This window comes from Protomyctophum parallelum (assembly GCF_964188405.1).
Source record: "Protomyctophum parallelum genome assembly, chromosome: 14".
In the NCBI taxonomy this organism is placed as follows: domain Eukaryota; kingdom Metazoa; phylum Chordata; class Actinopteri; order Myctophiformes; family Myctophidae; genus Protomyctophum; species Protomyctophum parallelum.
This window is the reverse complement of record NC_139709.1, coordinates 1,665,501-1,681,891: the sequence shown is the minus strand read 5'-3', so window position 1 is coordinate 1,681,891 and position 16,391 is coordinate 1,665,501. Positions and strand designations below refer to the sequence as shown.

At 49.5% G+C, this 16,391-nt stretch overlaps 1 protein-coding gene across 1 annotated transcript in view; it reads right to left on the bottom strand.

The window, feature by feature from the left end:
• The window catches only part of LOC310870649 (dynein axonemal heavy chain 11-like), a gene marked incomplete at both ends in the record, with an annotated part of 374,362 nt that overhangs the window by 58,429 nt on the left and 299,542 nt on the right, over window positions 1-16,391 (bottom strand). The window contains 6 exon segments of the mRNA XM_083781918.1: window positions 230-376; window positions 1,856-2,029; window positions 2,903-2,962; window positions 3,446-3,607; window positions 4,565-4,707; window positions 11,744-11,867. Coding sequence (XP_083638044.1) covers window positions 230-376; window positions 1,856-2,029; window positions 2,903-2,962; window positions 3,446-3,607; window positions 4,565-4,707; window positions 11,744-11,867 — 810 coding nt within the window.

The window sequence follows — 16,391 nt, the reverse complement described above, 5'->3', positions numbered from 1 at the left end:
ATCAGATTCTATAAATGTCTTCTACATCCTGACAGTTATCTGAAAAAGCTATGTTTCTATGTCAGTCGTTCTTCGATTTTTTCAAAAATAGCAGACCTACAAGCTCATAGTGCGCCACTCGGTGGCGCGCTACGAGCTTGTAGATCTGCTATTTTTCAATAGCTAAAGCACAGCATAATGCTAACACCAAAACGGGTTAAACACTGGGTGCCAGAACCAACAGACCCACCCTCTGCTCCTCGGCGTCGGCCACAGCTCTCTCCTGGTTCAGTTTGTCGGTCTGTTGTCCGATCTTCGCGATCAGAGCCTCCGTGTCCGAGTTCCTCTGCCACAGCTCCACTTCCTGGAGCGCTAGCTTAGCTTTCAGGTCCTCCACCTGGTGGAGACAGAGAGGTATTACTACTTCGTGTGGCGCTACACCTGTTGGAACAGTTGCCTCTCGCAATGTTTCAAATGCTTCCGTCGTACAGTCTGGAGCAACGGAAGCTCTGATCATGAGTAAAATATAAATGCTTCCGTCGTACAGTCTGGAGCAACGGAAGCTCTGATCAAGAGTAAAATATAAATGCTTCCGTCGTACAGTCTGGAGCAACGGAAGCTCTGATCAAGAGTAAAATATAAATGCTTCCGTCATACAGTCTGGAGCAACGGAAGCTCTGATCAAGAGTAAAATATAAATGCTTCCGTCGTACAGTCTGGAGCAACGGAAGCTCTGATCATGAGTAAAATATAAATGCTTCCGTCATACAGTCTGGAGCAACGGAAGCTCTGATCAAGAGTAAAATATAAATGCTTCCGTCATACAGTCTGGAGCAACGGAAGCTCTGATCAAGAGTAAAATATAAATGCTTCCGTCGTACAGTCTGGAGCAATGGAAGCTCTGATCATGAGTAAAATATAAATGCTTCCGTCGTACAGTCTGGAGCAACGGAAGCTCTGATCATGAGTAAAATATAAATGCTTCCGTCGTACAGTCTGGAGCAACGGAAGCTCTGATCATGAGTAAAATATAAATGCTTCCGTCGTACAGTCTGGGGCAACGGAAGCTCTGATCATGAGTAAAATATAAATGCTTCCGTCGTACAGTCTGGAGCAACGGAAGCTCTGATCACGAGTAAAATATGAATGCTTCCGTCGTACAGTCTGGAGCAACGGAAGCTCTGATCATGAGTAAAATATAAATGCTTCCGTCGTACAGTCTGGAGCAACGGAAGCTCTGATCACGAGTAAAATATAAATGCTTCCGTCGTACAGTCTGGAGCAACGGAAGCTCTGATCATGAGTTAAATATAAATGCTTCCGTCATACAGTCTGGAGCAACGGAAGCTCTGATCACGAGTAAAATATAAATGCTTCCGTCGTACAGTCTGGAGCAACGGAAGCTCTGATCACGAGTAAAATATAAATGCTTCCGTCGTACAGTCTGGAGCAACGGAAGCTCTGATAATGAGTTAAATATAAATGCTTCCGTCATACAGTCTGGAGCAACGGAAGCTCTGATCACGAGTAAAATATAAATGCTTCCGTCGTACAGTCTGGAGCAACGGAAGCTCTGATCACGAGTCAAATATAAATGCTTCCGTCGTACAGTCTGGAGCAACGGAAGCTCTGATCATGAGTAAAATATAAAGTGGAAGTGGAGCCTGGCCGTTTCGTCTTTACAGTAGAAATCGTCTAAGCATATTTTAAAATATATGTTTGTGAACGGATATGACAAACAGATAACTGGGATTTCAGGAGGTCTGTGTTTGAATTGAATCAATCAATCAATCAATCAATCAATCAATCAATCAATCAATCAATCAATCAACCAGCCAACCAGTGGTTTCAGGGTTAAAGGTCGGGGGTCACCGACCTGTGAGGCGGTGGTCTGCAGTTTGAGCAGGCCGTTCTCCAGCCTCTCCATCTTATTGGTCAGCTCGGTGCGCTGCGTCGCCAGCAGGTTGCCGTAGAGCTTCATGAACTCCAGGAAGCTCTTTGGCGTCGTGTAGTTGAAGTGTTTCTCGTTCTGCTGGTACTTCACGCTGACCTGGCAACGTTATTGTTATTATTAGTAGTAGTAGTGTCGTATATTGAACAATAATTTGTATACTATATCATGCAGGTTTATGACCAAAATGGTACTCTGTGCTAAAGTCAATGTTGGAGTCTGTCTGCTATTATGCAAGTGGTTGATCTACATACTATTGTCTCAACAAAAGGTCACTTGATTATGTATGCATCTGCGATTTCTATGTATGTAAAATCAACCAACACCCAGAAACTCCTCTGTTTGATGGAACTCTGTATATAATGTCCTGGAAATACAATGTTAGGGGGTCTTGTTTTGCAGGCTGACCGCACGGTCAGTCTGTTGTTATGCTCCCGTGGGCAGGACAAGGGCCTACGGGGAAGCTCTGCTGTTCTGGGTCTTGGTCTGCAATAAATACAAGCTCATCTCTGTCTGCGTGTTTTTCCATCCGATCGTCTGAGATGCCTTGGTACATTTTCCTGCAGTTTGCTATTTAGGGAAGAATCTCATTCAGCCTTTTTTGCCTATTTTGTCTAAGTTTTAGTTAGTGTACTGAAGTATGAAATTTACTTCAGTAGTAGTTAATTAAGGTGTAGTTGAAATGTTTCTCGTTCTGCTGGTGCTTCACACTGACCTGGCAACGTTATTGTTATTATTATTAGTAGTAGTAGTTCATTAAGGTGTAGTTGAAATGTTTCTCGTTCTGCTGGTGCTTCACACTGACCTGGCAACAATAATTAACGGTAAAAATGATCATATACCTCATTGACAGTGTTGGGCATCGTTACTTTTTGTAAGTACATAACGGAGTTATTAATAGCGCCGTTACACCCAACACTGCTCATGAACATCTCATTAGCATAATGTTTACCTCATTAGCATAATGTTTACCTCGTTGACACTGGTGTGTGCGTAGGAGATGAACTCGCTGATGGAGGCGCGGATGTGAGGCTGTGATTGGACGAAATAAGTCACATGTTACTATAAGCCATCAGGCGCCCCGGCTGGCCAGGGGGAGGCAGTATAGAGACCAGTTCCTTTCCCCTCCATCAGGCGCCCCGGCTGGCCAGGGGGAGGCAGTATAGAGACCAGTTCCTTTCCCCTCCATCAGGCGCCCCGGCTGGCCAGGGGGAGGCAGTATAGAGACCAGTTCCTTTCCCCTCCATCAGGCGCCCCGGCTGGCCAGGGGGAGGCAGTATAGAGACCAGTTCCTTTCCCCTCCATCAGGCGCCCCGGCTGGCCAGGGGGAGGCAGTATAGAGACCAGTTCCTTTCCCCTCCATCAGGCGCCCCGGCTGGCCAGGGGGAGGCAGTATAGAGACCAGTTCCTTTCCCCTCCATCAGGCGCCCCGGCTGGCCAGGGGGAGGCAGTATAGAGACCAGGATTAGAGTGCAGTTCTAGTTATTATTAGTATTAGTATTATTCCCCTCATACCTCCAGTCCTGGGATCTTGTCTATGAAGGTGGAGCTGACAGACTGCAGGGCAGACTGAGGCCAGGGGTGGAACCAGTTGATGGCCGTGCAGTTCACCAGGGCCGGGAACTTACGGGCTCTCGTCCGCAGGGTGAATCCCACCGGGGAGAAACACAGCATCACCTAGTGGTCGGGAGGAGGCGAGGGAGACCATCACGTGAGGACTCGGAAATGGTGCCGTGTCATGAGTCAGAATGTTACTATCCCTCTCTCTAACCTATAACATAACATTACTATCCCTATCCCTATCTCTAACCTAAACATAGACCGCAAGCACGGGAGCAGTGCATTCCTATCCCTGTAAAGTTGCCCGAGGGGCCAAAGGCTCCAAAAACAGTCAGCGATGCTTTTTGGTGGGTTTTATTTCTCCAAAACTCCAGCTCCAGTGCAGATATTCACAATGGAAAAAAAATCAAACAGCAAAAATAATACTGGCCAAAATACAAAACAAAGAACTCAAAAATGCACAACGTAGGGAAAAGGAAAAATAACCAAACTGCTCTAGGCTATATGCCCATGACACGGGCCCTATAGCAGCTCTCTCACTGGGCTGTCAGCATGAGGCCTGCCCCGAGCATCACTGACTAGCTCTGCCTGCAGTCTCCCCTTTATAGGAGAGGATCCTACCACCCACAGAGAAGCAATTCAACATACACAGCTGATCTACAAGCTCACAGATATCAGCTGAACATGAATAAGTATAACCCCATACCTAGATGTTCTATTTTAGATTAATCATCATATGGGGTTACATCCATTTCCCCAGATAATAGACATAGTTTGATAATTGACATTGTGGGGAGAGGAGAGGAGAGGAGAGGAGAGGAGAGGAGAGGAGAGGAGAGGAGAGGAGAGGAGAGGAGAGGAGAGGAGAGGAGAGGAGAGGAGAGGAGAGGAGAGGAGAGGAGAGGAGAGGAGAGGAGAGGAGAGGAGAGGAGAGGAGAGGAGAGGAGAGGAGAGGATCTAGCAGAGGAGAGGAGAGGAGAGGAGAGGAGAGGAGAGGAGAGGAGAGGAGAGGAGAGGAGAGGAGAGGAGAGGAGAGGAGAGGAGAGGAGAGGAGAGGAGAGGAGAGGTCCAGACCTTGAGCTGTCGTCGTATCCTCTGGATGAAGAAGGCCCAGCAGGAGTCCTTGGAGTCGTCCTGGCCCAACGCTCTGAGCTCCACGCGCACCGACTTCTTGATCATGTCCAGCTCCTCCTCGCTGAACAGGTCCGGGATGTCCCCTGTTAAAACAGTTTGACTGATTAAAACGCGTAACCCGCATTTTAATCAAATATCCTACGCTGCCGAGATTGTATTGTATTACCTTTAGAGCATACGCTGAATTATTTGGGCTTTTGATCCGTGAAAATCCGGCGAAAAAAGGTTCCTCCGTTTGTTATGATCCGATCGCACCACCCGCCAAGATGGCGGGTGGTGCGATCGCAGCACAAGACGCTTCTCCATGAGGAGTTGTACCACGTTCCTTTGCATTGGCCTCAATTTCCCAGAAGCCCTAGCAGCCCACAGAATGTGTTGATTTCCGGTTTCGTCATCAAAACAAAACCATCTAGTCTCTATCTCTGCGACGAAGACGGAGTTTATTTTTATTTATTACAATGCGGCGGATTAAACACACATAAACACAAACAAAAGGCGGGAATGTCGTCAATAGCAGCGCCAGTAACCTGGATTAAACAATTCCCGGCAGTCAAACTGTTTTAATAAGGGAAAAGTAGCTAAAGGTGTGGCAAATCTGCAAAATAAATGCTTACCACTAGCTTTCTTCACAGATGTGTTCATAAAGGTGTCTACTATCACATATAAATGTGTTCCAACCCAACTCCCTTGAGAAACTTTGTGACAGCTGCTGAAAGTTGGGCTACCATTACCAACATATATAAACATTTTCCAAATGTCATTATACTTTAAGTAGTAGCATGTGACACAAACTAGGGGGCTTTCATGATGCTGAATCCATTGCAAGCACTAGTTTTACACAAAAAAACACTCCTTCGCCTAAAAATGGCCATATAGCCGTCATCACAAATGTGATGAGGTCAGCACAAATGTGATGAGGTCAGCACAAATGTGATGAGGTCAGCACATTTGGGCACATTTGGGCAAGTGCTATTTTGCCCAATGAGTGTTTTCCCTACTTTGACATGTCACATGCTACTTAAAGCATAATGACATTTTGGAAAGGTTGCCTTATATTGGATGTTTATGGTACCCCAACTTTCAGCAGCCTCTCTCTCCTCTCCACTGTTAGATTACACTGTCTCCTCTCCTCTCCTCTCCTCTCCATGCCACTCCATTCCCAAAGTCGCCTGAATTTGGAATATAGCATTTTGTGTTGAACTAATTGGTTTAGAAATCCATGTCGTTACACCTGCATCTCCAGTAGATAAAGACTGCTGGGTTTCACCCTGGAAATAGCAGATCTACAAGCTCACAACGTGTCGCAGCGTCTCTCTGGGAGATGGAGTCTGTCCCTGTTACAATGCACTATAGACCCCTGGGAGATGGAGTCTGTCCCTGTTACAATGCACTATAGACCTCTGGGAGATGGAGTCTGTCCCTGTTACAATGCACTATAGACCTCTGGGAGATGGAGTCTGTCCCTGTTACAATGCACTATAGACCTCTGGGAGATGGAGTCTGTCCCTGTTACAATGCACTATAGACCCCTGGGAGATAGTCTGTCCCTGTTACAATGCACTATAGACCCCTGGGAGATGGAGTCTGTCCCTGTTACAATGCCCTATAGACCCCTGGGAGATGGAGTCTGTCCCTGTTACAATGCACTATAGACCTCTGGGAGATGGAGTCTGTCCCTGTTACAATGCCCTATAGACCTCTGGGAGATGGAGTCTGTCCCTGTTACAATGCACTATAGACCTCTGGGAGATGGAGTCTGTCCCTGTTACAATGCCCTATAGACCCCTGGGAGATGGAGTCTGTCCCTGTTACAATGCACTATAGACCTCTGGGAGATGGAGTCTGTCCCTGTTACAATGCACTATAGACCCCTGGGAGATGGAGTCTGTCCCTGTTACAATGCACTATAGACCCCTGGGAGATGGAGTCTGTCCCTGTTACAATGCACTATAGACCCCTGGGAGATGGAGTCTGTCCCTGTTACAATGCCCTATAGACCCCTGGGAGATGGAGTCTGTCCCTGTTACAATGCGCTATAGACCTCTGGGAGATGGAGTCTGTCCCTGTTACAATGCACTATAGACCTCTGGGAGATGGAGTCTGTCTCTGTTACAATGCACTATAGACCTCTGGGAGATGGAGTCTGTCTCTGTTACAATGCCCTATAGACCTCTGGGAGATGGAGTCTGTCCCTGTTACAATGCCCTATAGACCTCTGGGAGATGGAGTCTGTCCCTGTTACAATGCACTATAGACCCCTGGGAGATGGAGTCTGTCCCTGTTACAATGCACTAGACCTCTGGGAGATGGAGTCTGTCCCTGTTACAATGTGCTAGACCTCTGGGAGATGGAGTCTGTCTCTGTTACAATGCCCTATAGACCCCTGGGAGATGGAGTCTGTCCCTGTTACAATGCACTATAGACCTCTGGGAGATGGAGTCTGTCTCTGTTACAATGCCCTATAGACCTCTGGGAGATGGAGTCTGTCCCTGTTACAATGCCCTATAGACCTCTGGGAGATGGAGTCTGTCCCTGTTACAATGCCCTATAGACCCCTGGGAGATGGAGTCTGTCCCTGTTACAATGCACTATAGACCTCTGGGAGATGGAGTCTGTCCCTGTTACAATGCCCTATAGACCCCTGGGAGATGGAGTCTGTCCCTGTTACAATGCACTATAGACCTCTGGGAGATGGAGTCTGTCCCCGTTACAATGCCCTATAGACCCCTGGGAGATGGAGTCTGTCCCTGTTACAATGCCCTATAGACCTCTGGGAGATGGAGTCTGTCCCTGTTACAATGCCCTATAGACCTCTGGGAGATGGAGTCTGTCCCTGTTACAATGCCCTATAGACCCCTGGGAGATGGAGTCTGTCCCTGTTACAATGCACTATAGACCTCTGGGAGATGGAGTCTGTCTCTGTTACAATGCCCTATAGACCCCTGGGAGATGGAGTCTGTCCCTGTTACAATGCACTATAGACCTCTGGGAGATGGAGTCTGTCTCTGTTACAATGCCCTGTAGACCCCTGGGAGATGGAGTCTGTCCCTGTTACAATGCACTATAGACCTCTGGGAGATGGAGTCTGTCTCTGTTACAATGCCCTATAGACCTCTGGGAGATGGAGTCTGTCCCTGTTACAATGCCCTATAGACCTCTGGGAGATGGAGTCTGTCCCTGTTACAATGTGCTAGACCTCTGGGAGATGGAGTCTGTCTCTGTTACAATGCCCTATAGACCCCTGGGAGATGGAGTCTGTCCCTGTTACAATGCACTATAGACCTCTGGGAGATGGAGTCTGTCTCTGTTACAATGCCCTATAGACCTCTGGGAGATGGAGTCTGTCCCTGTTACAATGCCCTATAGACCTCTGGGAGATGGAGTCTGTCCCTGTTACAATGCCCTATAGACCCCTGGGAGATGGAGTCTGTCCCTGTTACAATGCACTATAGACCTCTGGGAGATGGAGTCTGTCCCTGTTACAATGCCCTATAGACCCCTGGGAGATGGAGTCTGTCCCTGTTACAATGCACTATAGACCTCTGGGAGATGGAGTCTGTCCCCGTTACAATGCCCTATAGACCCCTGGGAGATGGAGTCTGTCCCTGTTACAATGCCCTATAGACCTCTGGGAGATGGAGTCTGTCCCTGTTACAATGCCCTATAGACCTCTGGGAGATGGAGTCTGTCCCTGTTACAATGCCCTATAGACCTCTGGGAGATGGAGTCTGTCCCTGTTACAATGACCTGTAGACCCCTGGGAGATGGAGTCTGTGTCCGTTACAATGCCCTATAGACCTCTGGGAGATGGAGTCTGTCCCTGTTACAATGCCCTAAAGACCCCTGGGAGATGGAGTCTGTCCCCGTTACAATGCACTATAGACCTCTGGGAGATGGAGTCTGTCCCTGTTACAATGCCCTATAGACCCCTGGGAGATGGAGTCTGTCCCTGTTACAATGCACTATAGACCTCTGGGAGATGGAGTCTGTCCCTGTTACAATGCCCTATAGACCTCTGGGAGATGGAGTCTGTCCCTGTTACAATGCACTATAGACCCCTGGGAGATGGAGTCTGTCCCCGTTACAATGCACTATAGACCTCTGGGAGATGGAGTCTGTCCCTGTTACAATGCACTATAGACCTCTGGGAGATGGAGTCTGTCCCTGTTACAATGCACTATAGACCCCTGGGAGATGGAGTCTGTCCCTGTTACAATGCACTAGACCTCTGGGAGATGGAGTCTGTCCCTGTTACAATGTGCTAGACCTCTGGGAGATGGAGTCTGTCTCTGTTACAATGCCCTATAGACCCCTGGGAGATGGAGTCTGTCCCTGTTACAATGCCCTGTAGACCCCTGGGAGATGGAGTCTGTCCCTGTTACAATGCCCTGTAGACCCCTGGGAGATGGAGTCTGTCCCTGTTACAATGCACTATAGACCTCTGGGAGATGGAGTCTGTCCCTGTTACAATGCACTATAGACCTCTGGGAGATGGAGTCTGTCTCTGTTACAATGCCCTATAGACCCCTGGGAGATGGAGTCTGTCCCTGTTACAATGCCCTATGGACCTCTGGGAGATGGAGTCTGTCTCTGTTACAATGCCCTATAGACCCCTGGGAGATGGAGTCTGTCTCTGTTACAATGCCCTATAGACCTCTGGGAGATGGAGTCTGTCCCTGTTACAATGCCCTATAGACCTCTGGGAGATGGAGTCTGTCCCTGTTACAATGCCCTATAGACCTCTGGGAGATGGAGTCTGTCCCTGTTACAATGCCCTATAGACCTCTGGGAGATGGAGTCTGTCCCTGTTACAATGACCTGTAGACCCCTGGGAGATGGAGTCTGTGTCCGTTACAATGCCCTAAAGACCTCTGGGAGATGGAGTCTGTCCCTGTTACAATGCCCTATAGACCCCTGGGAGATGGAGTCTGTCCCTGTTGCAATGCCCTATAGACCTCTGGGAGATGGAGTCTGTCCCTCTGGGAGATGGAGTCTGTCCCTCTGGGAGATGGAGTCTGTCCCTCTGGGAGATGGAGTCTGTCACTCTGGGAGATGGAGTCTGTCCCTGTTACAATGCCCTGTAGACCTCTGGGAGATGGAGGCTGTCCCTCTGGGAGATGGAGTCTGTCACTGTTACAATGCCCTGTAGACCCCTGGAAGATGGAGTCTGTCCCTGTTACAATGCACTATAGACCTCTGGGAGATGGAGTCTGTCTCTGTTACAATGCACTATAGACCTCTGGGAGATGGAGTCTGTCCCTGTTACAATGCACTATAGACCTCTGGGAGATGGAGTCTATCCCTGTTACAATGCCCTGTAGACCCCTGGGAGATGGAGTCTGTCCCTGTTACAATGCCCTGTAGACCTCTGGGAGATGGAGTCTGTCTCTGTTACAATGCACTATAGACCCCTGGGAGATGGAGTCTGTCCCTGTTACAATGCCCTATAGACCCCTGGGAGATGGAGTCTGTCCCTGTTACAATGCCCTATAGACCTCTGGGAGATGGAGTCTGTCCCTGTTACAATGCCCTATAGACCTCTGGGAGATGGAGTCTGTCCCTGTTACAATGCACTATAGACCCCTGGGAGATGGAGTCTGTCCCTGTTACAATGCACTAGACCTCTGGGAGATGGAGTCTGTCCCTGTTACAATGTGCTAGACCTCTGGGAGATGGAGTCTGTCTCTGTTACAATGCCCTATAGACCCCTGGGAGATGGAGTCTGTCCCTGTTACAATGCACTATAGACCTCTGGGAGATGGAGTCTGTCCCTGTTACAATGCACTATAGACCTCTGGGAGATGGAGTCTGTCTCTGTTACAATGCCCTATAGACCCCTGGGAGATGGAGTCTGTCCCTGTTACAATGCCCTATAGACCTCTGGGAGATGGAGTCTGTCTCTGTTACAATGCCCTATAGACCCCTGGGAGATGGAGTCTGTCTCTGTTACAATGCACTATAGACCCCTGGGAGATGGAGTCTGTCCCTGTTACAATGCCCTATAGACCTCTGGGAGATGGAGTCTGTCCCTGTTACAATGACCTGTAGACCCCTGGGAGATGGAGTCTGTGTCCGTTACAATGACCTGTAGACCCCTGGGAGATGGAGTCTGTGTCCGTTACAATGCACTATAGACCTCTGGGAGATGGAGTCTGTCCCTGTTACAATGCCCTATAGACCTCTGGGAGATGGAGTCTGTCCCTGTTACAATGCCCTATAGACCTCTGGGAGATGGAGTCTGTCCCTGTTACAATGCCCTATAGACCTCTGGGAGATGGAGTCTGTCCCTGTTACAATGCCCTATAGACCCCTGGGAGATGGAGTCTGTCCCTGTTACAATGCCCTATAGACCTCTGGGAGATGGAGTCTGTCCCTCTGGGAGATGGAGTCTGTCCCTCTGGGAGATGGAGTCTGTCCCTCTGGGAGATGGAGTCTGTCACTCTGGGAGATGGAGTCTGTCCCTGTTACAATGCCCTGTAGACCCCTGGGAGATGGAGTCTGTCCCTGTTACAATGCCCTGTAGACCTCTGGGAGATGGAGGCTGTCCCTCTGGGAGATGGAGTCTGTCCCTCTGGGAGATGGAGTCTGTCCCTGTTACAATGCCCTGTAGACCCCTGGAAGATGGAGTCTGTCCCTGTTACAATGCCCTGTAGACCTCTGGGAGATGGAGGCTGTCCCTCTGGGAGATGGAGTCTGTCCCTGTTACAATGCCCTGTAGACCCCTGGAAGATGGAGTCTGTCCCTGTTACAATGCACTATAGACCTCTGGGAGATGGAGTCTATCCCTGTTACAATGCCCTGTAGACCCCTGGAAGATGGAGTCTGTCCCTGTTACAATGCACTATAGACCTCTGGGAGATGGAGTCTGTCCCTGTTACAATGCCCTGTAGACCCCTGGAAGATGGAGTCTGTCCCTGTTACAATGCACTATAGACCTCTGGGAGATGGAGTCTGTCCCTGTTACAATGCACTATAGACCTCTGGGAGATGGAGTCTATCCCTGTTACAATGCCCTGTAGACCCCTGGGAGATGGAGTCTGTCCCTGTTACAATGCCCTGTAGACCTCTGGGAGATGGAGTCTGTCCCTCTGACCTATGGGAGATGTATTGTAACCAAACCTGAGGCCAGCATGTCGTTGATGAGGACGAGGAAACGTTCGTCTGGGATCTGAGCGTCCGTGTGGAGGAACACCGTCCCGATGTTCTTCACCCCGACCTTGATGTACAGCGCTGCTATGTCCCCCTAGTGGCCACAGGCAGAATAACACCTTAGCCCATTTAGAACTGAACTCTATTCTACAAAATAGCTTCTAAATCCTGACAGGATTTGCGTTGCGTTGTGTTCATGCGTTACGTGCATGCGGTGAGTTGTGTTCATGCGTTATGTGCATGAGGTGCATTGTGTTCATGCGTTATGTGCATGCGGTGCGTTGTGTTCATGCGTTACGTGCATGCGGTGAGTTGTGTTCATGCGTTACGTTCATGCGTTGCGTTGTGTTCATGCGTTGCGTGCATGCGTTGCGTTGCGTTCATGCGTTATGTGCATGAGGTGCATTGTGTTCATGCGTTACGTTCATGCGTTGCGTTGTGTTCATGCGTTGCGTGCATGCGTTGCGTTGCATTCATGCGTTATGTGCATGAGGTGCGTTGTGTTCATGCGTTACGTTCATGCGTTGCGTTGTGTTCATGCGTTACGTGCATGAGGTGCGTTATGTGCATGAGGTGCGTTGTGTTCATGCGTTATGTGCATGCGGTGCGTTGTGTTCATGCGTTACGTTCATGCGTTGCGTTGTGTTCATGCGTTACGTTCATGCGTTGCGTTGTGTTCATGCGTTGCGTTGCGTTCATGCGTTACGTTCATGCGTTGCGTTGTGTTCATGCGTTGCGTTGTGTTCATGCGTTACGTTCATGCGTTGCGTTGTGTTCATGCGTTGCGTTGCGTTCATGCGTTACGTGCATGAGGTGCGTTGTGTTCATGCGTTGCGTTACGTTCATGCGTTGCGTTGTGTTCATGCGTTGCGTTGTGTTCATGCGTTACGTTCATGCGTTGCGTTGTGTTCATGCATTATGTGCATGAGGTGCGTTGTGTTCATGCGTTGTGTTCATGCGTTGCGTTGTGTTCATGCATTATGTGCATGAGGTGCGTTGTGTTCATGCGTTGTGTTCATGCGTTGCGTTGTGTTCATGCATTATGTGCATGAGGTGCGTTGTGTTCATGCGTTACGTTCATGCGTTGCGTTGTGTTCATGCGTTGCGTTGTGTTCATGCGTTACGTGCATGAGGTGCGTTGTGTTCATGCATTATGTGCATGAGGTGCGTTGTGTTCATGCGTTACGTTCATGCGTTGCGTTACGTTCATGCGTTGCGTTGTGTTCATGCGTTGCGTTGTGTTCATGCGTTACGTTCATGCGTTGCGTTGTGTTCATGCATTATGTGCATGAGGTGCGTTGTGTTCATGCGTTACGTTCATGCGTTGCGTTGTGTTCATGCATTATGTGCATGAGGTGCGTTGTGTTCATGCGTTGTGTTCATGCGTTGCGTTGTGTTCATGCATTATGTGCATGAGGTGCGTTGTGTTCATGCGTTACGTTCATGCGTTGCGTTGTGTTCATGCGTTGCGTGCATGAGGTGCATTGTGTTCATGCGTTGCGTTGTGTTCATGCGTTGTGTTCATGCGTTGCGTTGTGTTCATGCATTATGTGCATGAGGTGCGTTGTGTTCATGCGTTACGTGCATGAGGTGCGTTGTGTTCATGCGTTACGTGCATGAGGTGCGTTGTGTTCATGCGTTACGTGCATGAGGTGCGTTGTGTTCATGCGTTATGTGCATGAGGTGCGTTGTGTTCATGCGTTACGTGCATGAGGTGCGTTGTGTTCATGCGTTGCGTTGTGTTCATGCGTTATGTGCATGAGGTGCATTGTGTTCATGCGTTATGTGCATGAGGTGCGTTGTGTTCATGCGTTACGTGCATGAGGTGCGTTGTGTTCATGCGTTACGTGCATGAGGTGCGTTGTGTTCATGCGTTGCGTTGTGTTCATGCGTTACGTGCATGAGGTGCGTTGTGTTCATGCGTTGCGTTGTGTTCATGCGTTGCGTTGTGTTCATGCGTTATGTGCATGAGGTGCGTTGTGTTCATGCGTTACGTGCATGAGGTGCGTTGTGTTCATGCGTTGCGTTGTGTTCATGCGTTACGTGCATGAGGTGCGTTGTGTTCATGCATTACGTGCATGAGGTGCGTTGTGTTCATGCGTTGCGTTGTGTTCATGCGTTATGTGCATGAGGTGCGTTATGTGCATGAGGTGCGTTGTGTTCATGCGTTATGTGCATGAGGTGCGTTGTGTTCATGCGTTATGTGCATGAGGTGCGTTGTGTTCATGCGTTACGTGCATGAGGTGCGTTGTGTTCATGCGTTACGTGCATGCGGTGCGTTGTGTTCATGCGTTACGTGCATGCGGTGCGTTGTGTTCTTGCGTTATCTGCATGAGGTGCGTTGTGTTCATGCGTTATGTGCATGAGGTGCGTTGTGTTCATGCGTTATGTGCATGCGGTGAGTTGTGTTCATGCGTTATGTGCATGAGGTGCGTTGTGTCCATGCGTTATGTGCATGCGGTGAGTTGTGTTCATGCGTTATGTGCATGAGGTGCGTTGTGTCCATGCGTTACGTGCATGAGGTGCGTTGTGTTCATGCGTTACGTGCATGAGGTGCGTTGTGTTCATGCGTTATGTGCATGAGGTGCGTTGTGTTCATGCGTTATGTGCATGAGGTGCGTTGTGTTCATGCGTTACGTGCATGAGGTGCGTTGTGTTCATGCGTTATGTGCATGAGGTGCGTTGTGTCCATGCGTTATGTGCATGAGGTGCGTTGTGTTCATGCGTTACGTGCATGAGGTGCGTTGTGTTCATGCGTTATGTGCATGAGGTGCGTTGTGTCCATGCGTTACGTGCATGAGGTGCGTTGTGTTCATGCGTTATGTGCATGAGGTGCGTTGTGTTCATGCGTTACGTGCATGAGGTGCGTTGTGTTCATGCGTTATGTGCATGAGGTGCGTTGTGTTCATGCGTTACGTGCATGAGGTGCGTTGTGTTCATGCGTTACGTGCATGAGGTGCGTTGTGTTCATGCGTTATGTGCATGAGGTGCGTTGTGTTCATGCGTTACGTGCATGAGGTGCGTTGTGTTCATGCGTTACGTGCATGAGGTGCGTTGTGTCCATGCATTACGTGCATGAGGTGCGTTGTGTTCATGCGTTACGTGCATGAGGTGCGTTGTGTTCATGCGTTGTGTTCATGCGTTATGTGCATGAGGTGCATTGTGTTCATGCGTTGTGTTCATGCGTTATGTGCATGAGGTGCTTTGTGTTCATGCGTTACGTGCATGCGGTGCGTTGTGTCCATGCGTTATGTGCATGAGGTGCGTTGTGTTCATGCGTTATGTGCATGAGGTGCGTTGTGTTCATGCGTTATGTGCATGAGGTGCGTTGTGTCCATGCGTTATGTGCATGAGGTGCGTTGTGTTCATGCGTTATGTGCATGAGGTGCGTTGTGTCCATGCGTTACGTGCATGAGGTGCGTTGTGTTCATGCGTTATGTGCATGAGGTGCGTTGTGTCCATGCGTTATGTGCATGAGGTGCGTTGTGTTCATGCGTTATGTGCATGAGGTGCGTTGTGTTCATGCGTTACGTGCATGAGGTGCGTTGTGTCCATGCGTTATGTGCATGAGGTGCGTTGTGTTCATGCGTTACGTGCATGAGGTGCGTTGTGTTCATGCGTTACGTGCATGAGGTGCGTTGTGTTCATGCGTTATGTGCATGCGGTGCGTTGTGTTCATGCGTTACGTGCATGAGGTGCGTTGTGTTCATGCGTTATGTGCATGAGGTGCGTTGTGTTCATGCGTTACGTGCATGAGGTGCGTTGTGTTCATGCGTTATGTGCATGAGGTGCGTTGTGTTCATGCGTTATGTGCATGCGGTGCGTTGTGTTCATGCGTTACGTGCATGCGGTGCGTTGTGTTCATGCGTTACGTGCATGCGGTGCGTTGTGTTCATGCGTTACGTGCATGAGGTGCGTTGTGTTCATGCGTTATGTGCATGAGGTGCGTTGTGTTCATGCGTTACGTGCATGCGGTGCGTTGTGTTCATGCGTTATGTGCATGAGGTGCGTTGTGTTCATGCGTTATGTGCATGAGGTGCGTTGTGTTCATGCGTTACGTGCATGAGGTGCGTTGTGTTCATGCGTTACGTGCATGAGGTGCGTTGTGTTCATGCGTTATGTGCATGAGGTGCGTTGTGTTCATGCGTTACGTGCATGCGGTGCGTTGTGTTCATGCGTTATGTGCATGAGGTGCGTTGTGTTCATGCGTTACGCCAGGGCTCCACTGGGTGCGTTGCGTCACGCGTGCGTGCGTCAAAAAACGAACCGGTTCAATTTTATGGTGACGGAGACGCGACGCAACGCGGGCAGTGGAGCCACCCTCCATTGATTAAAAGGGCACATTCCCGACGCTGACGCAGACGCGACGCAGACGCGCCGCAGACGCGCCCAGTGGAGCCCTGGCGTTACGTGCATGCGGTGCGTTGTGTTCATGCGTTATGTGCATGCGGTGCGTTGTGTTCATGCGTTACGTGCATGAGGTGCGTTGCGTGCATGCGTTGCGTTGTGTGCATGCGTTGCGTGCATGCGTTGCGTTGCGTGCATGCGTTGCGTTGTGTGCATGCGGTGGGTGTTGTGTGCATGCGGTGGGTGTTGCATGCGGTGCGTTGTGTTCATG